This window comes from Urocitellus parryii, chromosome 5 (genome assembly GCF_045843805.1).
Source record: "Urocitellus parryii isolate mUroPar1 chromosome 5, mUroPar1.hap1, whole genome shotgun sequence".
Classification (NCBI taxonomy): Eukaryota; Metazoa; Chordata; class Mammalia; order Rodentia; family Sciuridae; genus Urocitellus; species Urocitellus parryii.
Window position 1 is genome coordinate 77,614,369 of NC_135535.1, and position 26,180 is coordinate 77,640,548.

At 35.6% G+C, this 26,180-nt stretch overlaps 2 protein-coding genes across 11 annotated transcripts in view; one reads left to right on the top strand and one right to left on the bottom strand.

The window, feature by feature from the left end:
- Window positions 1-1,309: 1,309 nt before the first annotated feature.
- Window positions 1,310-26,029, top strand: Yars2 (tyrosyl-tRNA synthetase 2). 2 transcript variants are annotated; one of them, XM_026412331.2, is made up of 6 exons: window positions 1,310-2,107; window positions 2,921-3,088; window positions 7,763-7,918; window positions 8,233-8,403; window positions 10,403-10,671; window positions 25,942-26,029. In XM_026412331.2, exons 1-5 carry the CDS (start codon window positions 1,326-1,328, stop codon window positions 10,560-10,562), a joined length of 1,437 nt encoding a protein of 478 aa, XP_026268116.1. In that variant the 5' UTR covers window positions 1,310-1,325; the 3' UTR covers window positions 10,563-10,671; window positions 25,942-26,029. The 2 variants fall into 2 exon arrangements, with proteins under 2 accessions (XP_026268116.1, XP_026268117.1); XM_026412332.2 differs by lacking the exon at window positions 8,233-8,403.
- Dnm1l (dynamin 1 like) overlaps window positions 12,206-26,180 on the bottom strand; it is a 55,566-nt gene continuing 41,591 nt past the window's right edge. For 3 of the 9 annotated variants that reach the window (XM_026412324.2, XM_026412322.2, XM_026412330.2), the window contains 9 exons: window positions 25,925-26,014; window positions 23,244-23,336; window positions 19,167-19,223; window positions 18,458-18,535; window positions 18,118-18,150; window positions 16,078-16,254; window positions 15,852-15,961; window positions 14,265-14,424; window positions 12,206-14,011 (listed from right to left, as the gene is read on the bottom strand). In XM_026412324.2, the coding sequence (XP_026268109.2) occupies window positions 13,955-14,011; window positions 14,265-14,424; window positions 15,852-15,961; window positions 16,078-16,254; window positions 18,118-18,150; window positions 18,458-18,535; window positions 19,167-19,223; window positions 23,244-23,336; window positions 25,925-26,014 (855 nt within the window). In that variant the 3' untranslated portion in view covers window positions 12,206-13,954. The remainder of the gene's footprint in view (window positions 14,012-14,264; window positions 14,425-15,851; window positions 15,962-16,077; window positions 16,255-18,117; window positions 18,151-18,457; window positions 18,536-19,166; window positions 19,224-23,243; window positions 23,337-25,924; window positions 26,015-26,180) is intronic. The other 6 variants (XM_026412328.2, XM_026412326.2, XM_026412325.2 and 3 more) reach the window with 3 other exon arrangements.

The following is a 26,180-nucleotide window of genomic DNA, read 5'->3' on the forward strand; positions in this document are numbered from 1 at the left end:
TACCTTAAAATCCTATTGAAGTTACTATTGGTAATGAGAAATTCAATTCATTGATAATTACACATGCAAAGAAACTAATTATTAAAATAAGATTTTATTTATTTAAATGACTTAATATTAAGAAATTGAAAGGTCTTGCGGGGAATGGTTTGGGGCTTGGTCCAGATCCCTGCCCCAGGAGGAGGCACTCAATCCCTGCAGCTGCTGGGACTGTCGGTTGCTGATGACTCACAGTTGAGCCTTTTCTGCAGATGGCCCTCCACCAAAAGACTTGCCCACGGTTTTGTCTCCTCCCCAGGGTCATTCCACCTCTAATGACTAGAAAATAAGACCGCATAATTTCTACCGATTGCTTCAATTCGCATAACTTGGAAATCCCAGCTCCAGAGCCTTCACGGAATCATCTGAGTTCTCCGTTGCCAACTGTTCACAGAACGTCCTCTCTCTCTGCCAGATCTGCTTCCCTTGCTCCATTACAGGTGGTGCTCACAAAAGGACACAATAATCCTCTGGCATACAAGTCTTCAACTTGTAGTCCTGGGAACCCACCCTAAGATAGTTCGTATTGAAAATGGTCCTGAAAATCAGATTCTAAAAAGGGATTTGGGAGTGGATCACCTGCCAGCCCGCTGCTAGTTAGAACCCTGTCCCTGGTGAGCGGCACCTGCCAAGCTGAGGTGATGTGATTAGTAATTTGAATCCACTCATGCAGGGCGGTGCCCAGCTGTGGTTAAATAAATAAATAAGCAAGGAGTTGTGCATTTCACTTACTGTGCTCACTTTTCTTTCATACCATGGACGAGGCTGCCACCTGCAGGAGAAACTAGCGAACCTAGCTAGGGGCTGAGGAGCTCACCCACTTAGGGAATCGGTACTGTGAGTCTCAACGCCAACTCCATCTCCCCATGAAGTTAAATCAGCTCCTAACTTTTCACAACCCCTGAGCAGGTTTCTACAGAGAACCAAGGCTTCAAAGAATTTGCGCAGCACAACTTTTTACAAAGTTAACGTTTTGTAGAGTGCTAGGTGCCCAGTGCTTTAGTCCTTAATCCTCACAACAGGGCTGTGAGTTTGGAACTATTATTATAAACATATCCACATGGAAAATGAGGAAATTACATTTTAGTGACCACTTGAAGCCAACTAGCTGGAATGGATATAATCAGAACTCCAGGGACTGCAGGACGCAGGTTCCGTAACTAAGTAACCACCTCCCGCCCTTCCCGAGCATGCGCAGAAAAACACTACAGGAGCTGCTAAAGGCGGGCACTGAGGGGCGTGGCGGGCCTCTTAGAGCCCAGCATTCCCTTCGTGCCGCCGCCAAAATGGCGGCGCCCATGTTGCGGTGCTTTTCCCGGTGCTGGTGGTCCGGGACCCCAGGCCTGTCAGGAGTTTTGGCTCTGGGGCTGCGCAAGGCCCACTCGGGCGCTCAGGGTTTACTAGCGGCGCAGAAGGCTCGGGGTCTGTTCAAGGACTTCTTCCCCGAGAGGGGTACGAAGCTAGAGCTCCCACAGCTGTTCGACCGTAGCGCGGCGGGCTACTCTCCTCAGACTATCTACTGCGGCTTCGACCCCACGGGGGACTCGCTCCACGTGGGGCACCTGCTAGCGCTGTTGAGCCTGTTTCACTTCCAGCGAGCGGGCCACAATGTGATCGCGCTGGTGGGAGGCGCCACCGCGCGCCTGGGAGACCCCAGCGGCCGAACCAAAGAGCGTGAGGCGCTGGATGCGGAGCGTGTAGGAGCCAACGCTCGCGCCCTCCGCCTCGGGCTTGAGGCCCTGGCGGCTAATCACCAGCAGCTCTTCACTGATGGGCGGACCTGGGGCAGCTTCACGGTGTTGGACAACTCGGCCTGGTACCAGAAGCAGCACCTGGTCGACTTCCTGGCAGCAGTGGGTGGCCACTTCCGAATGGGCACGCTGCTGAGCCGGCTGAGCGTGCAGACGCGACTCCAGAGCCCCGAGGGCATGAGCTTGGCCGAGTTCTTTTACCAGGTGCTCCAGGCCTATGACTTCTATTACCTGTTCCAGCGTTATGGATGCCGGGTCCAGCTGGGTGGGTCTGATCAGCTGGGCAACATCATGTCTGGATACGAGTTTATCCACAAGTAAGCGCCTTTAGATCCTCAGAAATCCAGGAACTACCTTTACACATTAGCACCCTGTAATTCATGACTAGAATGGTGGAATGCTGCCCTTCATTCAAGCCCTTATTGGTTTTTATCCTTATTAAGGATCTATAAGGGGGTTCATGACACTGGCAATTGAGAACTAAAGGGCTGAATTAAGAGTATTAAGAACTGGAGGCGCATTCCGGAACCTAAGAGGAAATAGATCTCTACTCAAGATTCAAATTGGGACTGTTTCACTTAAATCGCCCTGTTTTTAGTTTGAGAAAATTATTTTGTTGGCTTCGGTAACTGGGCCCCAGATTTTGCTTTAGTTCTTACTCTCCATGAAACTAGTTCTAGTCTCCAATTGGCATCTCATAAATTTTTTTTGCAACTCCAAATATTTGCCAAGTAATGTAGATTTTAATGACTTTCTCTTTTTGAGGAAGATGAAGTATAGAGCTAGCCCATGTCCTACTGAGAAAAACTCATTGAAACGCCCCTTTAAGAAACCCCTTTAGTGAGTGCCTCCTCCTGACTCCCCTTCACCCAGTTTTCTGTCTTTCCTCCTGACCTTTCAAAATCACTTACTTGGCTTGCTCAAGTTACACGTGCAGTTGTCCCAGGATGACAAAATGACAAATGCAAATGAAGGGTGAGTGCTGTCACAATATATAACAGAGAAAAGAATACAGATTTAGGTCACATTTTCTTGGAGCAAGTAACCAGGCTGAAATCTGAAGGGTGAATAGTGGCGGCCTACCACTACTTGTGTCTGAAGCAAATCATGAAGTTTGTCTTTATGTATAGGTTGACTGGAGAAGATGTATTTGGAATTACTGTTCCTTTAATTACAAATACAACTGGAGCAAAGCTGGGAAAGTCTGCTGGCAATGCTGTTTGGCTAAACAGAGATAAGACATCTCCATTTGAATTGTATCAATTCTTTGTGAGACTGCAAGATGATTCTGTTGAAAGGTGAGTTCTTAATAGTTGGCTGAGAAAAATTAATGTCATAAGCTCATATAATTTTATTCTTCGAATTCCAGTATACTCTTTAGAGTTCCTTGGAATTTGTTACTTAGATTTTTATTTAAGGCATAAACTATTACATTTTAGAACTCTAATTTTAACTATGTTCTAGACACTTTTTGTTAATTAAAACAGACAACCACAGTGGTTGACTAGAAAACTTACAGCCAAGTTACTTTTATCCATATCTAGCAAGGAGTTTATCCCTTGAATGTTCTACTTTTTTTTCCCCTCCTTTGATTTTAAATTTGACTATGCTTATTTTTCTGTTGTTCATCTCACAGGTATAATTCTATGATAAAAGATAAAACAGTTTCCTTCTTGAATGTAACATAAACACGTTTAAAGTGATTTTTCTCATTAATTCACATTGCATTATACTCTTGAAAGAGTATAATGAGAAAGCAAATATACCTGCAACAAAGAAAAATTATTTTAAAGATACAATATTTTTATTTTAGGAAATAATTCTTTTAAAATGTTTAAGACTCTTCTGAAGAATATCAGAAAACATTATTGAGCAAAATAAAGAAGATCTACATAAATTGAGAGTTATACCAAATTCATGATATAAGAAGATATCAGTTCTCAGTTTGATCTGTATGTTCATTGCAGTCCCAATCATATATAAGCAGGCTTTTATAGGAAACTTGACAAACTAATTTCAAGACTTTCCTGGAAATAAAAAGGACAAAAAATTGGCCAAGACAATTTTGAAAACCAGAGTGGAAGATATCATGACTTATTGCAAATTTATAATAACTAAGTGTATTTTTTTCTTTAGATTTATTCTTAGCATGCTTGATGATAGAGTCCTAGTGTTTTAATGTATCAAAAACTGATATATGAGGGGCTGGGGTTGTGGCTCAGCGGTAGAGCACTGGCCTAGCATGTGCAAGGCGCTGGGTTTGATCCTCAGCACCACATATAAATAAATAAATAATAAAGATATTAAGGAAAAAAAATCTGATATATTAGGCTACTTATGTAGCTCAGTGGCAGAGTAGTGCTTGCCTAACGTGTGTGAGGCCCTGGGTTCAATCCCCAGCACTGCAGGGGGGGAAAATGATATTTTTTGAAAAATTTACTTTCTATTTTGTTCTGATATATAGGAAAACAATTGATTTTTTTTTCTCCTGTTTTTTTTTTTTTTTCTTTTTTTTTTCTACCCAGTACTGAAGATTGAACCCAGGGTGTTCCAAAACCAAGCTACATCACCAACCTTTGTTTTGTTTTGTTTTTTGTTTTTTTAAAGAAAGAGGGAGAGAGTGGGAGAGAGAGAGAGAGAATTTTAATATTTATTTTTTAGTATTTGGCGGACACAACATCTTAGTTTGTATGTGGTGCTGAGGATTGAACCCGGGCCGCACGCATGCTAGGCGAGCGCACTACCACTTGAGCCACATCCCCAGCCCTGTTTTGTTTTTATTTTGACATTCTCACTGAGTTGCCTGGGCTGACCTCAGACTTGGCAATCCTCCTGAGTAGCTGGGATTAGAGGTGTGCACCACTATCCCTGACAGCTTAATTTCTATATATTAATTTTGTATCTGACAACCCTACTAAACTCACTTATTATTTCTAAAAATGACTTTGAAGTATAAGTTTAAATGTAAGGTTAAGAAAAGAGTCCAATGGGATGAATTAGAGAATAAAGACTAGCATATTTCTAACAAAGGTGGCACTGCAGAGAATAGAGTAAGACAGTCTTTTCGGTAAATATTGTTTGAATAATTAGATGTAGAAGAAAAAATGAAACAACCTTATATTGCATACGAAAGTCAATTCCATATAGATTATAAATGTAACTATGATAAAAGACAAAACAGTAAAACTCCTAGAAATAGAAAAGTAGCTTCATGAGTTTGGGATAGGGAAAGATCTTAAGAGGGACATAAAAGGAAAAGATTGCTAAATCAGACTAAATTAGAATATAAAGATCTACTGTTCAGCAAAAGTCACCATAATCAGTAGGAGAAGTTATTTTTAGTATATGTACTTGATGACCTCGTAATTTCTCAAAAGGGCTGGAAATGTGGCTCAGTGGTAGAGTGCTCGCCTAGCATGCATGAGGCGCTGGGTTTGATCCTTAGCACCATATAAAAATAAAATAAAGATACTGTGTCCACCTAAAGCTAAAAAATAAATATTTTTTAAAATAATTTCTCAAAGCCAATGAGAAAAAGAACTCAGCAGAAAAATAGAGACTTGAATAGGCACTTCGCAAAGTTCCTCTCCAAAAGGCCAAAAGCATAAAAAAAAGCCCTCAGCCTTAAGAAGAAAACTGCAAGTTGAAAGCGCAATGAGATACATTTATTTACCCTCTATGATGGCTAACCATGAGAGTTAGCAATGCCAAGTGTTGGAGTTTTAGTCAGCTTTTTGACTGCTGTGACTAAGAAAATCTGACCAGAACAATTTTATGGAAGAAAAGTTTATTTGAAGGCACACAGTTTCAGAGATTTTAGTCGGTAGAAAGCTGGCTTCATTCCTCAGTGCTGGAAATAAGGCTGTTCATCAGGGTGGGAAAGTGTGGCAGAGGGAACCAGCTCATATGATGATCAGAAAGCAGAGAGACAGCTCTATTCACCAGATACAAATATATACCCCAAAGCTATGCACCCAATATCCCACCTCCTCCAGCTACACCCTACCTACTTTCAATTACCAATCCCATCAGGTGATTAATTCACTGATTAGGTTAAGGCTGTCACAATCCAATCCTTTTTTAAACCCTCTCAAATTGTCTCACACTCGAGCTTTTTTGGGGACCCTACATCCAAATCATAACAGTTGGCAAAAATGTTCCACGGTGGTGGAAGAATAAATTTTAGAGCCACTTTAAAAAGAGATATTGAATGTGTAAGTAAGCTATGATCCAGCATTTCCTCTGCTGGGTACATACCCAACAGAAATTAGTGCACATGTGAGATAAATAAGTGAGGATATTCAAAGATGCAGTATTAGCATTTGTCCAAAAATAGAAATAACACAAATACTCAGAACAGAATAAGTAAATGTATTATGGGGTATTCATAGCATGGGATGTAGTACATGTAACATCATTACATGAATCTCCTAAACTTAGTTGCCAAAGTAGCCAAACACAAAAATACATTCTATATTTCATTCATTCATATAGTCTTTTTTTTACATTTGAGTAGTTTTCTCAGTATTCTTTTTTTATTTTAATTTGTTACACATAACAGCACAATGATCTTGACATATCATACATTTGAATCAGATGGAATATAATTTCTCATTTTTCTGAGTGTACAGGTTGCAGAATTACATTAATTCATATAGTCTTAAAATGAGGCAAAGCTTGCTGGACACAATGGCATATTTGTAGTCATACATATTCAGGAAGCTGAGGCAGGTGGATCACATGAGCCCAGGAATTGGAGGCCACCCTGGGCAACCTAGCAAGATCCCAGCTTAAAAAAGAAAAGGGCGGGGGGAACTAAGTGATGCTGTTTAAGAAGGCATACTGAGATGTTAAAAGAAAAGAAAAGTGATTATCATTAAAAGCAGATTCTTTACTTTGTATGTGAAATATTTGGACTTCATTAGGTAGAGGCAGTGTTGTTATTATCAAAGTGATGGCTATATAGATGTTTGCTGTACAGTGATCCATTAGCTATATGTTGGTAATTAATGTTTATTATGTGTTATATTTCACCAAAGAAAAAGGTTAAATAAGAGTATACATATAAGAATGATTAGTATCATTTATTTAATGATACTATGTCATTTATGTGTTTATACAATACTTTGTAGATACATGCACATAAGCAAAAGTATAAAAACATGCTTGGGAATGATGCACACAAGTTTAGATTAGTAGTTATCTTTGAGGACAAGGAAGGAAATGTTATGGGGCTGGGAACTTCATTTAGATCTATATCATTTTATTCCTTTTAAAAAGTAAAGATAGAGCCAGGCACAGTGGCACATTCCTATAATCACAGTGATTGGGGTAGCTGAAGCAGGAAAATCACAAGTTCAAGGCCAGCCTGGGCAACTTAGTGATACCCTGCCACAAAATTAAAAAATTAAAAAGGATTGGAGATGAAATTCAGTGGTAAGAGTGCCTCTGGGTTCAATTCCTAGTATTAAAAAAAGAAAAAGATCAAAACAAATATAGCAAAATAGTATTATTTCTTCAGTCCCACTGGTGTATGCATAAATATCTATTATTACTTTTAGTACATTTCTGAACATTTATTTTCACATTTAGAAATAATTTAAAAGAAAGCAAGATTTTTTTTAATGCTTTATTTTTTAAAATGTTTTTTAGTTGTAGTTGAACACAATACCTTTATTTCACTTTTTTTTTTTTAATGTGGTGCTGAAGATCAAACCCAGGGTCTCGTGCATGTGCTCTACCACTGAGCCACAACCCCAGCCCGAATGTTTTATTTTTTTATGGACACAATACCTTTCTTTATTTTTATGTGTTGCTGAGGAGTGAACCCATTACCTCACACTTGCTACGCAGGTGATCTACCACTGAGCTACAACCCCAGCCCAAGCAAAGTATTCTTTAAAGAGTAAGGGAACTGGAAAGAAAAATTAAGTGTGTGATGTAAGTGTAACACTTAATTTCTTATCCTAAAGGTACCTGAAACTCTTCACTTTTCTGCCTCTTCCGGAGATTGACCATATTATGCAGCTGCATGTCAAAGAACCAGAAAAGCGGAGTGCTCAGAAACGACTTGCTGCAGAAGTAACAAAGCTTGTTCATGGACGAGAAGGACTGGATTCTGCTAAAAGGTAGCCTTTGGAATAATTAACACCTCACAAAGTTATTTATCTGATAAACTTGAGAAAATTTAGAGCTATTTTACAGTTATCTTGTCGTTTATCACTGACAAGGATTGTCACTTGACTTAAGTACTTAAAATCGTCCCTCTTTATTGGAAAGATTATCTTGTATGAAGTTTATGAATTATACATGATAGATGCTGCTGTTTGAAAAACTTGTTGTTTGCAACATAGTGGACACTCCATTATTAGAATAATGAGTATTAGAATATGTATTTGGTTAAGCACATACATGATGTGGCTTTTAAATGTTTTTTTTTCAGGTGTACACAAGCCCTTTATCATAGTAGTATAGATGCACTAGAGGTCATGTCGGATCAAGAGTTAAAAGAGTTGTTTAAAGAAGCTTCATTTTCTGAATTAGTTCTTGACCCTGGAACAAGTGTCCTAGATACATGCCGCAAAGCAAATGCCATTCCAGATGGTCCCCGAGGGTAAGGTTATTTAATTTTTTGATTCACAGTTAATTCATGATTAAATGTGACATTCTATAGGATGTGTTCCCAGACAGGGTGTTTCCCCAACAATGCTTGAATGGCATTTCATTCCTTATAGAAGTTAGGTTGATCCAAGAATAAGATAAAAACTGAGTATTTATGAAAATACCATACATTTTTCTGTGAAGTACAGTACTCTATACTTCTCTCTTGTTAAGTCAGTGTTTCAGCATGGGAGATCTTGTGTTGGAGGGACTGCCTTGTTTAGTAAATGCACTAGGATTAGTCAGCTGAGGGACACGGTTACAATTTGAGAAGTGATTAAATTCGTACAACCCCTCTCATATTCTGATCCTCATTATTTTGGGGAACAGTAGAAGTTTCCCAACCTATTTAAAATATTAGTTGAATTTCTTAAAATGAAATAAGTACAGGATAGAATTTCATGATGCTGGTAATATAAACTATATAATATTCTCCTTGGGAATTGCATTTTTCTTATTCAGGAAGTGGGTAGAATATTTTAAATTTCAGTTAACCCATACTATTAAGGAATAATACTTGGCTGCACAAGAAGTAATTTGGCATATAATTGACACTTGTTCATTCAAAATTGAGGAAGGAAATGTAGAAGGAAAGCATTAGTCATAAGACCTGGAGTGCTTCATCTTCAGGACTTTCTTTGAGCAGAAGTCAAATAGTTATCAGCTCATGGTTACGAGTGACATTTGTTATATTTGATACTCTTTCAGTTGTTTTGGATTATTTGCCTCTATCCTTGAGCCCCCAATTTCCCCATTGTCTAATATACTAGTTTATTTAATATACATTGAATTTGATGGTAGTATCATATACATACATACTCTACTCTATGTACATACTCTTCTGTTTTTAAGAATTTTCTTCACTCTGGAAGCATTTATTCTTTTGTATGGTGTATTTTCTGATACTGAAAGTTTTACTCCTACTTAGGTAAGAAAGGGTTCTAAGTAATATTCATTTGTATTTTTATATTATATAAACTAACTATGGTCAATCTGTATTTGTTTACTAGAGAAAAAGAGCTAGGCTATCTCAGCTCTTGATATCCATTTCATAATGAATGGCTTTAATTAATTAATTGAATTAAATTGAATTAATTAATACGAACATGGTACATGATCTGGAAACAGCCTAAAATAATACTTCCTTTAAAAGAAAGAACTGTCTTTAAATAGAAAGTCCTTTATTGTTGAGTTTTATAAAATGCCATATAGTTAATTATAAGAAAAAACATTTGCCTTTGTTTCATACTTTCAAGACCCTCTTTCTAGCCTCTTTATTTTTAAAATAAAAGGAAATAAAGTTTTTCCTTTTAAACAATTTGCTATTTTTTGCTGTCTCAGAATGTAATTTGTAAGGATTTTTTTCTCTTTTTTTAGTTATAGATGGACACAATACCTTTGTTAGTTTTTTAATGTGATGCTGGGGATGAACCTAGTGCCTCAGGCATGCTAGGCAAGTACTTTACCACTGAGCCACAACCCTCGCCCCGATTTTATAAGCAACCTACACTTTTGTAGGTTGCCCTGTAGTTGTCTTGTGTCTCAGAGGTAGTTTACTAAAGCACCATTGCTGTCTCTCTTTTGGAAGTTTCTTTTCTGACTTTTTTCCCTAAAGAAGGGTGGGTAGCAGGCTATCCAGAAAATGAACCTTCATTCCTGTTCATCTTAATTTTTAAAGGCACTATCAAACTGGATAGTTCTGTGAAAAGCTATGAAATAACCTACCTCTCTTTATCCATGAAACAAGAAACCTACTGTTTTGCCTATTATTTGCTTCTTTTGAAGGTCATTAAAGGGAGGCAGAGTCAAATCAAATGAACATGAAGTGTAAAAAATTCAGTGCTAAATGGTTAAAGAGCTTCTGAAATTTAAGTGAAATAGTGATGTATCTTTTTTGGGGGAGAGGTCAACAGTGATTGATCTCTCTAGTTACTAAACATTTCTATTTTTAGGTATCGAATGATAACAGAAGGTGGAGTCAGTATAAATCATCGACAAGTAACAAATCCCGAGTGTGTTTTAGTTGTTGGACAACATATTCTCAAGAATGGACTTTCCTTACTTAAAATAGGAAAAAGGAATTTCTACATTATAAAATGGCTTCAGTTATGATGAAAAATCCTTTTGGTTGTTCAAACTTACCCATCATTCATTCTCAAAACATGAAAGGTTGGCTTCAGAACAAAAAACAGAGAATGGAATATATATTAGACCTCACAATGTGAGTAATTTAATCATTTTATAGATTGGTTAATAAATAAGTTGTTTATTTAATGATGGTTTATTTCCTGATGGCAGAAACATTAAGGACCACTACAGAAAACCATGATTCCTAGGATTAATATTTTAAAAATTCTGCTTTACCAAAAACTAAATGGTGCCTTTTCTATGTCCCCATCATTCTTGTTCTGCTTTGGAGTGATAAGAATGAACAAAACCTGGATATGGTGGTGCATACTTGTAATCCCAGAAGCTCGGGAGGCAGAGGCAGGAGGATTGAGAGTTCAAACCCAGCCTCAGCAAATTAGCAAGGCCCTAAGCAATTCAGTGAGAACCTGTGTCTAAATAAAACACAAAAAAGGGCTGGGGATGTTGCTCAGTGATCAAGTGCCCCTGAGTTCAATCCCTGGTACCAAAGGAAAAAAAAAAGTGAACAAAAGAATTGTGATACTTTTATGTCAGGAATTGAGCACTGATCCCACTAGTATTACATAGTTGTTATAAAATTAGCAGTATCTCTGGTGTCCATATTAGAAATGGAAAACCTATTGGAAACATAATTTTCTGGCTTTTTTGTTAAGAAGCAGAGTTCTCCTTTAAAAAAGGAGAAATGTTAGATGAGGCCATAGCTAACATTATAAATTACTTACAAGTTCTTCTCAAAAAAAAAAAAAAAACACAAAAATCAATACTTTCCAGAAAGTTTCTAATTCAGTGTTCCAGTCCCGTGCTTATGGTTTCAGTATTATTTATTCACAGCCTTCTTTCTTTTGTCAGTGGATTCCTAAGGGTAGCATTTCTTTTTTTTTTTCTTTTTTTTTTGTATCAGGGATTGAACCCAAGGGTGCTTAACCACCCAGCCATATCCCCAACCCTTTTTTACATTTTTTTAGAGACAGAGTTTTCCTGAGTTGTTTAGGGCCTTGCCACATGGCTGCGGCTGGGTTTGAATTTGGCGATCCTCCTGCCACAGCCTACTGTGTCTCCAGTTAGTTTCATCTGTTCCCAGGTAGATTATAACTTCAAGTAACCAGAAATCACAAAACCAAGGAAGTAAAATAATGTAAATATTTCACCAAAAATGTAATCATGTGAGAACATCAAGATATCCAGGTAAGGGAAATTTTCAGGTCAAACTTGGATTTGGAAATTTGGAATCCGTACTGAGTTCGGCTCTGCATACATTAGACATATTAATTCTCCAGAACTGTTTCCACATTTGAAAAATCATTTCTACGAGGATCAAAGGAAACACACAAAATGATCAGAATTCTTCTGAAAACCTTACATGCCACATAGCTTGGCTTTCGTGTTCAGATTCCAGCTATCCACTACCTGGATTACTTGGTGCACAAATGCAGAAATGGAGATATAACAGTGATTGTGAAAGACTAATAGGAAAGTCATAAAACTTTAATTACAATGTAAGTTGTACTGTTGGGTTCTAAAGTAGATTTAGATGTTAAAAAGCTATAGTTAAACCTGTCTCTGAGACAAATTAGAAAGAATTCATTTATTGACAAACTTTTTAAATATCATTTCATACCAGCAATTTTATTTACACAGCAAAAACATACAGGTATCATTTATAAATATGCCAGAGATCATCTCCACAGTTCAGAAACCTCTCTCAGTTTAAGGGCCAACAAAGGAAGGCTTGTTTCTTTCCAAAAGTTTCTTGCCTCTTTTTTTTCTTTTTACAAAATGTGTAGTACTAGCAAGTGCATTACCATAGCATGTTTTTAAAGCTAACATTTTCAGTTTAAAATCTGTGCTGGAGAAAGGTGCATTATAATTTTTTTCCCTTACAAATTCAAAGGCTACAATGATAGTCATCTGATCTCTCTGGAAAAAAAAAAATCATGGGTAGCTATAATTTCAAAACTGATGTTCAATGGTGACAAGAGTGATTTTGTTTTTGAATGTGCTAACATTTTGGGAGCATGCATCCACTGTCAAGCTGGTACTGTAAACAGATTCAAAGTAGTACCATATGTCAGACTGATTTTAATTGTTTTATATGTGTATGGGATCTATCAGTTGCAAGCCTGTTGTTTCTCAGTAAATGGGTACCATAAGTTAACATACCATATCTTTCCTGCCAGTAATCCTTCACAAATATTTGGTCATAACCCGAAAAGAAAGTTTAATATTTGCAATACAACTTTTACTTACTGTGTAATCTGTTAGAGATGGAGTAGACATTTCTACATATCTTTAAGGTTTTAATGTTGTAGTTCATGCCAGGAATCACCTGGCAACTTTCACCAAGTTGTAAACCTCACTCTCACCCCCTGAATGCAATTTAATATCCTATATGCCTTTAGAAGTAGGTGTGTCTAGATGTTTTTCTTTAACAAGGTTCCGTCAGATTTTCATATCACTATTCTAATATATTTTGTTGGTATGGAGCAAAAGTACCTATTACCAACAAATTGAAGTGGGACTTAAAAATCAGTCTATTTTTAGTGAATTTTGAATCCTGATGTTACTGTCCCATTTAAAAGATATATCTAAATTACTATTACTATATTTGCAAACTAAGGGTAATTTTATTGTCATTGGTTAACTTTAAGGAACTGGCCATCATTACTGAGTCTACAAAGTAATTTAAGTCTGTATGGTTTCAATGCAGAGAATTAGTTTTCAGGTCTAAGTTTAATGTTTAATGCACTGGGCAATGTGGACCCAGAAGGGGAAGGGCTATGTGACTGCACAGTATGTACCCTGCATCTTTATCAGTATTCCAGATCCTCTTACGCATTCAGCTTTCTTATTAACAACAAAGGCTGCATAGATTTTTTAAAACTAAATTGAAGGACAGGTGGAATACAGTGAGGAACTTGCCAACCCACATCTTTCAAAACCAGGTCAGTTTATACAGTGCATGCATTATAAGTCTCACGAAATGTCTTCTGCTTTCTTCTTGAAGAACTATTGCAGCAGCTTTAAGACTACTAACAGAGACTACACGGGTCATCTTTATCCACAGACAAACTGCTTTGTACAACTAGAACACCAACAGTTAGTTCAAATGAAACTGTTGAGAGAGAGAGAGGTGTGTATATATACATATACTGTGAAACTTTAGAAACAGCCATTTATTATTTGGATTAAATGTGATTTGTTCGGTGATGCAGAGTATACTTTTCAGTGTATAGCCAATCTTCACATGAGCAGATTCATACCATTGCAATACACAGGAGTTCATAAATAAAATTCTACTCAAGTAGGCAGTAACTAGCAGGTTTCGAGTCAACAGTCTCAGTGTTACATAGTTCTCTTCACCAGAGATGAGTCTCTCGGATTTCAGCAATAATTTGACTGGCTCCTTGTAATGCCTACATTAAAAGAAATAAAAACTTTTAAATGCTTATTAAATTTACATTAATATTTAGATGTTAATCTGAACTTTGTAGAGAAACTGCTCCACTTTTTATGTAGATTTTTACTAACTAATACCTCTTCTGGAATTTGAATCTATTTAAGGACCGCCAACAAAAAAACCAGTTATAATATAAAACTATATATCTATATGAATGAGTATATCTACAATCTAAGTAAAAAAAAATTGAAAAAACTTGAAATACCTACCTTTAGCATATCAGCTGCTTCTTTCCTACGCTGTGCCATGTCCTCAGATTCAGTCAGAAGATCATCCAATAAAGATGATTTATACAGTTGTCCTACTAACTCACTCTGAAGAGTATCTTTCACATGATTAACCAAAAAATGCATTACTGCCTTTGGCACACTGCAAAACAAAACCAAATTATGAACTCTGGGTAAAAATTCTACTTCTAAAAACTTTGACTTAGATTCTGGCCTCAGAATATTTCCTTAATGCATAATTACCCTTCAAATTTTGGCATAATTATAATCAAACATAAGAATAGACATAATTCTTAGTATTTTATGTTTTTTCATCTGTCATTATTCACAATATCTAAAAAGTGTGAAAAACTCATATCTCAAACTGATGAATGGAAACATAAAATATGGTATCTCCATATAACCTAGTATTAATCAGCCATAAAAATGAATTAAGTATTGATTCATGCTACACTGTAGAAGAACCTTAAAACATGTGATAAGTGAAAAGAGATCAGACACAAAAGACCACATATTAGTATGTTGTCACATATATGAAATGTCTAGAATAGACAAATCCATAGAGATGTTAAGTCAGTGGTTTGGGGGTGAGAAGTCACTGCTATTAGGTACAGGATTTCTTTATGGGTTAATGAAAAAAATGTTATAGAATTAATTGTTAGCATCATATACCTTTCTGAAGATGTTAAAAATCACTGTAAAGTACACTTAAACAGTCAATTTTACGGTATTTAAATTCTTAAAAATAACAAAGACCTCTGTAGAAGATAGGGACAATCAGAGAAACAAAAGTAGGGCCTTTTTGGAATTTTGTTCAATCTACAATGTAAAATAATTATTCCTACCACAAGCTATAAGTTAAAAGATTCTATAGGTGAAAAGATAAGTTCGATTTTGAATTACCAGGTTATTTGGCTTTTCATTCCTCTGTACACATTTCTCTTACCTCCAACAGATTCCCACAAATTACATACAGAATATTTTCTAATAGACAAAGCTAAATGATTTTCATCTCTATTACTGCATGAAACAACATCACATGCAACACCAAAGAAACAACATTAGGCAGTGAACACAAGAAAAAGCATTCTGAATTAGAATGAAAAAATGTATTTCCCGAAGAGGTTTGTTTTGGTATTTCAGAGAATCAAATAATTAATGAAGCTACAACATTAAATTTAGGAAAAAAACTTTTAAAATAACAATGTGGCAATGAATGCAACAAAAGAATATCTATTAATAGTGTTTTCTGATAACATCAGGTCAGTCTATGTTAAGACTATCAATCTTGCTGCAATAGTTACTCAATGTCTATCAGAGAATCCATTTAGGATAAAAAGCTAACCTAGGGCTCGGGTTAAAGCTCAGTGGTTATAGCTTGCTTAGCATGTGTGAGGCACTGGGTTCGATTCTAAGCACCACATACAAATAAATAAGGGTCCATCAACAACTTTAAAATATTTTTTAAAAAGCTAACTTAAAATTTTTAAAATACATATATTTTCAAAACAGGTGATGAACTCATTCAGTGGTATTACAGTCTGTAATTTATATTAAGTAAACACTAACCTGTCTTGAATATTCTTTCTGACAATAAGAAAATATGATTTGATGAGTCGTTCAATAACTTCACAGTCTCGCTGTTCACGGGCAGATAGTTTTCGTGCAACAGGAACGGGCTAAATGGGGTAAGGGGGAAATATTACTAAAAAGTTTTTGAGACTTACTACTTCCTTTTATCTTTGAAGTGTCTGCCTACTAATTTGGTCACCTAAACCAAATTCTCATGGCTTACCACATCCAGCAGATTGACAGCATGGCCTTTTTGTGGACTGGCTGGCATAATTGGAATTGGTTTTGATTTTTCTTCAGCTAATAACTCTTCTGCTTTTGAAGTTTTCAACATTCCTCGCCAGTTGCCTGTTGTTGGTTCTTGAGCACCATCTCCAACCCCACCACTTCCAGGTGCAACCTGAAAAAACATGTTCCAAAACCTATACCAACCATATCATATCTGACATTAACAAAGTCTACTTTCTTTGATAGTAGTCAAGAACACATATCCAGCATCCATCTGGAAAACTCCAGATAAAGAGGGTCAGAGAAAGATGATGGGTAGCATATAACTAGAAACCTGAGCTACTGAATAAGAGAACAGAATAACAAGTTCTGTTTTAAATTTGTTTTCAAAGCCTTGACCAATTTAGGACCTATTTAGTTCCCTTTTTCTTCTTTATCATTTGCTGTCTTTTCAAAAATTTCCTTCTCCCACCCCTCTAATACTAGACTGTGGAAAAAGTATATGCTGCCCTTATAAAATAAAACTACTTATTAAAAGCATATACAGAAAACAGAACTGCTACCCTGTGTTCTCTCTTCGAAGTCATCTTAAAACACTGTCAATCTATGACCTCACCTAAAGCTCTATGAACTGATGTCTCCAAACTTGAAGAGTTTATAATTTCTTAAAATTGGTTTACATTCCTAATAGTCACCCAAAACACCACGAGGTAAAAGTAGAAACTCCTTATCTTAGGTTGATAGTCACTTCAAGCTACCTAAATTGTGGAATAACAAACACTGTAAGCTCCCTCAACATCTACCCTCCTGAGAAAAGATCCCCTGAAAGAAATGTACTGCTCTTATTAAATACAGCTGCTTCTGTAACATTGTAGCCTGGGAAAAAATGACTTAATGAAAAAAGCATGAGTCATCAGCATTTCAGAGATTTTTAAAATACTAAGATATTAGGATTTAAAAGTTGATTATATAAATTTAGCAGCAGAGTGTTATGGTAGTTACAACAATGGCAGTTTAAAGTACTATTCTAAATTAACACTGGCCAAAATCTGTCTCTAGTATGTTAAAGTGATTTCTTTCTTTCTTCTTTTTTTTTTTTTTTAGATGTTAATGGATCTTTATTTTATTCATTTATTTATATGTGGTGCTGAGAAAGCCAGTGCCTCACACATTCTGGGCAAGAACTCTACCACTGAGCCACAACCCCAGCCCATAAAGTGAGTTATTTCTAAGTGAGGGCTTAAGTTATACAAATTTTAATTATACAAACAATTGTAAAATGAGTAATTATATTTTAGTGCTTGCTAAAGAAACAAGAATGATAAGTCAAATGAAATTATAAGGAAAATGAGCACATTCCATGAATGCAGTGGCATGAATGAAATAAAACTTGTGCAATAATTTCAATGATATGTTAATATTAACACAGTGGCTGAGAGAACTTTAAATCTGGCTAGTAAGGAAGGAAGGGAACTAAAAAGCAGAAAAACCAGAAATAGGAATGGTTCCGAATAATTTACATGTTATCTAATTTTCCACTAAAATGGTTATTAAGGATTAACAGTAGTCTCAAACTCTCACAGTCCTCGTTTGTTTTAAATTTGCTTAAGCTGTCGAAGCACATATTTATAAGCTATAATATTTTGAGTAAAAAGTACACACAATTGGGAAGCATGAGCAGCATTAGAGGAGATTATCCATTAGTCTTGAACAGATCTCAGAACCTTTTAAAGAGGAAATGTCCAAAAGTACAATTTCCATCCCTGAAATCTTAATTCCCTGCCATCAAAATGCAAAATTTAAAACTAGTCTTGAAAGTAACAGAAAACAGTAGGAAAGCCTATTATTAATTAAAACAATGTTAGAACTGGACTCATGCCATCTTATAAGGGTTAGATAAAAGGACCATTAGGAACATAACACAGACAACAAGAAATAGATGGCACTATACAAACAGTTTCCTCAGTGGTTTTGAAGACAGTGTTCAGTGAAAACCAAAAATATCAACATTTCCATTCTGAAGCAAAAGACTCACATTTTTAGTTTCTCTTCTGCTGTCCTGAATTAACTGTTAAAAGATATGTTAAAACATGCAATTTAACAAGCAATATTTAGATATCAATGGCTTGAAATTCAAAAAATGAAGGATAATTTCCTCTTTAAATTACTTTTTCTGTGTACATCTATACTGCAAGCAAAAGCACCAATATCTTAAAGTATGCATTGTTATATAATTTTAAAATTTCAATTATACTAAAATGATATGACCTTAGCATAATATCCCATATCAGTATTCTTTCAGTGTATTGTTTCCAGAAGATTATGTTGCACGAAACAACTAGGCATGCAGGCTTAGATTAAGAATCGCAACAGACCTTGCCATCAGCCTCAGCAGAAGCAGCAGGGGAGGGCTCCTGGGAGGCAGGTGCCAAAGCACTTGGAACTTTAGAAGACTAAAGGCAAAAAATGCAGGGAAAAAAATCAAGGATGCCAAAAATGCATTCAGAAACTTTCTATAAATGTGAAAAATGTTTCCCCTCTGTAACAAAATAGTAAAATAACATGAAAAACAAAGTAACTGTGGGACATAAAATTGTTTATTCTGCCTTATTTCCTATATAATAATTGTCATCTTTGTTGAGAGCTTTTTTCAGATGAATAAATGCCTAAGAAAAATCCAAATCCAATTCATTTTTAGCATTTAATAAGGTAACAGATTTCCATACATACTTTAATTTATCATCTCTATGGTTATTCCTGGTAATTAAAACCTGTTAATGTGCATATTGTCTTCCCACTCCAAGGAAACCTTATTGTAATAAAATCATTGACTGAATTAATTTTAAAAAAGTCTTGACACTTAAAAGCCACCTTTAAATATTTATTCCAATACATCCTAAATGCCATTACCTTTAGATTACTCAAAGCCTATTTTAAACTTGCATACCTTTATTCAAACAATTAAATAGTTCCAATGGAGTATTAGAGAAAAAAAATTACTTCTAGAACTGAGTAATACTCTTGAGGCTTACCCATCCGTCTTTAGGAATTAAGAATATGTTTTTAAAATACTGGGTTTTTTACCTTGTCTCGTGATACAGCTGAAGGTAATTCTCTTGCTAGCCTGTTTCTCCTTTGTTCCTATAAAGTGCAACCAAGCAAACAAAAAGTGATTATCAGAGTACTGAGATTTACAACTACTAAAAAATATTCATCTTAGTTGAAAAGTGTGGCATAAATTATAGATATAGCCTCTCACTGTTAAGACTCATCCCATAATTATTTTAAAACAAATAAATTATTTAACCCAATGCTTCTCTCAATCATTTTTTTTCTGCCCCAGCACACTTGAGGGATATAATACATCAGTAACAGTGGCTCCCTATACCAGAATTCTCTAATAGGAGAAAAGGACCAACATGTTCTTCCCTTTCCCACTAAAAAACACTGATTTATAATGTTCCCACATAAGTGTGGAACAAAAGCCTTCAGCATATCATGTAGAATTCGAAGTGCACAGATCACAGAAAACTTAAATCCTTTAAAAGTCACTCTAACCTGCACACCTTTGCGTTAAATTCAGACAACTCCCACACAACAAAACTGTTACTTTGTCACTTGAAAAAGTATCTGTGGTTGGGCTGGAGATGTGGCTCAAGTGGTAACGCGCTCGCCTGGCATGCGCCGGGCACTGGGTTCGATCCTCAGCACCACATAAAAATAAAATAAAGATGTTGCGTCCACCGAAAACTGAAAAATAAATATTAAAAAATTCTCTATCTTTAAAAAAAAAAAGAAAGAAAAAGTATCTGTGGTTGAGGTTATTCTTTAAAATAGTCTGTTAATTCTAAACTGTATCCAGGAAATAATGTTTATAACAGAACTTTCTATAACTTCACTAATTTAACACACTGATCACTGCTCACTGTTCTAATTTGCTCTAATTTGTCTAACTATGGAACAAAGCTATAAAAATTATGTTAAATTCAAATCAATATGTACTGAGCATCTGCTGTGTCCAAATATCATAACAAGTGCAAGATCATGTAGATATGTAGATGATGAACAGCTCTCTCACAGGCATCTTCAAATACAGTAGAAGAGCAGTTAGGCTAAATAAAAATTTGACCCACTTTAATTTTTTCATGGGAAGTTAACAATTATAAAATACCAGAATTAAACAGATTCTAACAATCTGTCTGTGAGAATAAACTACAGAGATAATAAAAAGTTAACATGTTAAAATGTACATTGTGAGAGGGATATAAAGGAAAAGCTGGAGAATGGGAATTTTCACCCTAGCCAGTTATGACCTTAGCCCTGGCCCCCGGCAGACCTGGCTTACTTGCTTTATTAACTGGACAGGTTACCAACTCTAGTAAGCCTCAATTTCCTAATCTAACAACAACACTATCTACCCTCAGAGGGTTACTATAAAAATTACAGGTATATCCACTTAAAGTTGTAGTATTTCTAATATCTACTTAAAGCTCCTTGGTAGTCATTAAAACCAGAGGCATATTCGTTTGTAGAAAAATACTGATCTGAAACTATGTTATATGACCTTATCAGTATAACAAAACTGTTCCAGATAAAGTTTTCCAAGAAAAGTTGATTTCAATGTTACAGGAACTAAATCCTTAAACTAAGGAAGAGTACATGTGCCAATTTTTAAAACAACTGCTATCTACTTTCTTTCTTTTTCCCTTGTTATTGGAGCATTATAATTATACATAACAGTGGTATTGGTTATAATATAGTCATATGTGCACACAATAAAACAGTATACTTTGATCAGTTTCATTCCCTAGTACCTCTCGTTTCCCTCCCCTCCCTCTCCCTGATCCCCTTCTTCTATTCTACTGGTCTCCTTTCTGTATTTTTTTTAATTTGTTTTAATTAGTCATACATGACAGTAGAATGCACAGAATGCATTTTGACACATTGTCCACAAAAGGAGCACAACTTCTCATTCCTCTGGCTGCACATGATGCAGTCACACCAGTAGTGTAATCATACATATATATAGTGTAATAATGTCTGTCTCATTCTTCCTCCCTTCCCATTCCCACAATCCTAACCCTCCCCTCGCTCCCTCTAGTCTACTTTCTGAGTGACAGTCTTACAGTAGGCACTTTGGAATTTTTTTGGTAATAAGAAAAACTACAGCTCTAGTAGGTAAAAAATAGTTCAAAATACCTATTAAAGAGAAGGTGCTTGTTTCCTATAACAGAGCTCAGCAAAATAAATACTGAAGTAATAGTTGTTCTTAAATAAGAGCCTCAGGTTCCTCATCTGTCTTTTTTGTTTTAATTAGTTATTATACATGACAGTAAAATGCACTTTGACACATCATATATTATGGAGTATAATTTCTCATTCTTCTGGTTCTACATGATGTAGAATATCACCAGTTGAATAGTTACATATATGTACATAGGGTAATAATGTCTGATTCATTCTACTATCCTCCCTACCTTCATACCCCCTCCCCTCCATCACTCCCCTCTCCCTAATCTAAAATAACACTATTCTTTCTTCCCTAGCCACCGCCCATTGTGAATTATCATCTGCATATCATAGAAAACATTCAGCTTTTAGTTTTTTTTGGATTGGCTTCTTTCGATTAGCATGATACTCTCCAGCTCCATCCATTTACTGGCAAATGCCATAATTTCATTTTTCTTTAAGGCTGAGTAATACTCTCTCTATATATATATACACACACACACATATGTACATACATATATATGTGCGTATATATATATATTTTTTCCATCTGTTGAAGGGCACCTAGGTTGGTTCCATAGTTTAGCTATTGTGAATTGAGCTGCTATAAACATTGATGAAGCTGTGTCAGCATAATATGCTGATTTTAAGTTCTTTGGGTATAAAACGAAGAGTGGGATAGCTGGGTCAAACAATGGTTCCATTCCAAGTTTTCTGAGGAATTTCCATACTGCTTTCCATAATGATTGCACCAATTAGCATTCCCACCAGTAATATATGAGTGTACTTTATTCCCCACATCCTCAACATCATCATTCTATACTTCTTACCCCTACATCCCCTCCCCTCCCCTCCCTTCTCCCCTCTACCCAATCTAAAGTAACTCTTTGTATTTTTGATAACTGTCATTCTGACTGGAGTGAAATGAAATCTTTAAGAGTAGTTTTGATTTGCATTTCTCTAATTGCTAAAAATATTGAACATTTTTTTGTATATTTGTTGATCAATTCTATTTCTTCTTCTGTGAAGTGCCTGATCAGTTCCTTATCCCATTTATTGATTGGGTTGGTTTTTTTTGGTGTTAAGTTTTTTTAATTTTTTCTATATCCTGGAGATTAATGCTGTATCTGAGGTGCATGTGATAAAGATTTTCTTCCGCTCTATAGGCTTTCTCTTCACATTGTTTCCTTTGCTAAGCAGCTTTTTAATTTGAATCCATCCCATTTATTGATTCCTCATCTGTTTTTAATCAAAGAGCTGAAGATAATCCAGGGTCCTTTCCAGATCTCAAATTCCATGTTTATAATCTCTCTACCCATATGCAGAAGGGGAGGTATGATTTGAAGGGGACTCAATATTACCAGATTAGGGAGTAGCAGGATAATGTGTTCTTGGAGAAAAATGTCAGAAGAAAAAAAAAGTAAAAAACAGTTTGTGGATAAACTGCTGTAGCCATCAGTCTTGACTCTCAGATCTTATTCCAACTTGTTACATTAACTTCATATGGAAAGAAGGTCCTTGCATACACCTCAATAGTAGTAAAGAGTACTCTGCTTTTCTTGAAATACTTCCTTCACAGCTTTCAGAGCCAAATGTAAACAATTTTAAACATTCACTTTGTTTTATATACTTTAACCTGAATAAATTACAACACTTATTGAAATGAAGCCAGGCAGTCTTTTGACACTAAAACAATGTTTTTTGGCTTTTGTTTTCCTAAGCAGAAAATAAGAATAATGCCTCCAAGGCATTATTTAATTTTGAGAATTAAATTTAAGAAAACAATGTAATGACCTCAGGTGCATATTTGCTGGAATATAACAGACACTACTATGACATACCTGTTTTATAGTTAACCCATGCTAAGTTTTGATATAACTTAGTTATAAAAGATTTCTATCTCTGAAAAAAGACAATCTGAATTATATTTACCTCTATATTATTGTTCATTAGCCCACAAGCATCAGCAAAATCTGGATGTTTTGTGTTGATGTAAGCCAATTCAATTGCTACTAAGTTATGGACCTAGAAAATAAAATAAAATTAGGGTATTATACAAAATTTTACTTTGAAAAATTTACATATGACTTATTATACAGACAATGATGAAAAAAGAAAGTCATGCCTAAATAATTATACTCCCACTGATAAATCTTATGCCAAATAATGTTACTTGCTCTACCTTTTAAATTTGCATTTCAGCATTGAAAATTGCATTTCTTTATGGCATTTCCTGATAAATGGATGGAACTGGAGACTATCATGTTAAGTGAAATAAGCCAATCCCAAAATACCAAAGGCTGAAACTTCTCTCTGATATGTAGGTGCTAACTCACAATGGATGGCAGGGGGGACTGTTTCACTAGATTCGACAAGGCTGAGTTGCGGGGGATAGGAGGATGGGAATGGGAAAGACAGTAGAATGAATCAGACATAACTTTTCTATGCTCATATATGAATATGTGTCCAGTGTAACTCCACATCATGTACAACCACAAAAATGGGAAGTTATATTCCATTTATATAGGATATGTCAAAACACATTCTACTGTCATGTATAACTAAAAATAATTTTTAAAAAAATTTTTTTAAGAAAATTGCAGGGCTAGGGATGTGGCTCAAGCAGTAGTGCGCTCGCCTGGCATGCATGTGGCCCTGGTTCGATCCTCAGCACCACATACAAACAAAGATGTTGTGTCTGCCGAAAAATGAAAAATAAATATTAAAAAATTCTCTCTCTCTCTCTTTCTCTTTAAAAAGAAAAGAAAATTGCAGCCAGGCTTGGTGGCTCCCACCTATAACCCCAGTGGCTCAAGAGGCTGAGAATTACAAGTTCAAAGGCAGCCTCAGCAAAAGTGAGGTGCTAAGCAACTCAATGAAACCCTGTCTCTAAATCAAATACAAAACAGGGCTGGGGATGTGGCTCAGTGATCAAGTACACCTGAATTCAATCCCTGGTACCACGCCCCCACACACACAAAAAGAAAAGAAAATTGCATTTCTAAGGAAGAAAAATGACATTAAGCTAGTTTAGATGTATTTTACTATTAGAAAAAAAAAATAAGTTATCTACCTGACATAAATCTAAGTTCCAAGCCTTTAATAGGCAACTTTGCTATTCAAACTTAAGATCATTCATTATTCCAATCAAAGTTTTAGTTCAATAATAAGAAAACAGTTCATAACCAGGCATGCCTATAATCCCACCAACTCAGGAGACTAAGGCAGGAGGATCATAAGTTTGAGGCCAGCCTAGGTAAGTTGGTGAGACTCTGTCTCAAAATGAAAAAACTTTTTTAAAGATCTGAGGATATGGCTCATTGGCAAAGTACCACTAGGTTCAACACCCAGTACCACAAAAAAAGCAAAACAAAAACACAGTGCATAATCATATGTAAGTTTTAAATTTTTAACTTTATTGAATAAAGAATATATTATTTATTTGTTTATTTATTTGTTTGTTTATTTGAATAAAGAATATATTTAGGTATTGACTAATTAGTTTTAATTATGAAAAACTAATTGGTTCAAAATCTAATGAGACAGTAATCAAAAAACTGAAATTAATTTCTCTAGCCTTCTATAAAATTCCTGAGGCTTCTAAAGAGAATAAACTTAAATCTATTCCTCTATCTTTTGTATTGTACTGTTCTGATAAATTTCATATATTAGAACAGCACTACAGGTACAGACTGTAAGGATCTATTCAAATGAAGTTCCAATGATTTTGGGTTATGTAGGTACAGAGTTTGAGATCAGGTTAAGTTTGGTCTTAGATATTAATCTGACAGGGGTTTTGTTGTTTTTCTGGTGGTACTGGGGATTGAACTCAGGGGTACTCTACCACTTTTTATTTTCAGAAAGGGTCTCACTAAGTTGCTGACTCAAACTTGCAATCCTCCTGCCTCAGCTCCCAAGTCAGTCCTGATTACAGTTGTGTATCACTGTGCCTGGCCCTGACAGTTATTCCTACTGGGTAATAACCAAGTAACAGAACTTATATTCTGTTTCCAAAGATGATTTTATCTCAATAAACCTCCACTAGGGCTCCAACCAAGGCCCCAAGTACATTTTTAGAGACCAGAATGAAGACAAAACTCTTAATTAGATGCTAAGGGCAATTTCAAATGCTTATTTCATACTTCTGTCAGCTTTTTTATTTTTCTGGTGGACAGATGCAACCCACAGAAGTATTTTAGGTCATCAGACAAGCAAACTGCAGAAGAGGCCCAATTACTCTGATGTACTTCACAATTAAAATAGGAGCTTGCTATAAAGGTTCAGTTTATTGAGGCTGAAGATAGAACTAAAATCAGTAGTACCACATAATAGAGCAAAGCTGTTCACAGCCCTCAATAATAACTCCATTCTCATGAAAACTTGTGGCTGCAAAGGCTAGCAATGATTAAAATGGGAAGAAAAATGCACTTTGCACTTGAATTATTGAAAATTTTCCTTTGAAATAAGACTGAAACTTAACTTTTTTTTTTTTTGCTTCCCAAGACACTGAGAAATATGCCTAAACTAACCATAATGCTATATATAAAAAGCAACCAGAGTAAAAGTTAACCCTTTACTAATAGTACTTACAATGACTTGTGACAATAACTCACCATTTCATTTGTAACAGGCAACCTTTTACGAAGAAGACAAGTCACTACTTCAACTATGGCATCATGAAGCTTAGGAAACCGTAGCAATTCCTATAAATCATGGAGAAATACAAATGTAACAGTCTACTTTGTTTAATGGAATAGTACTGAAATACTGAATTTATTTTGGAAGTTATATTACAAATCACTTAAACAAAAGAACTACAGATTAGAACTTTTATCCCATCATTTTCTCCCTCCCTATGAAACCACCACT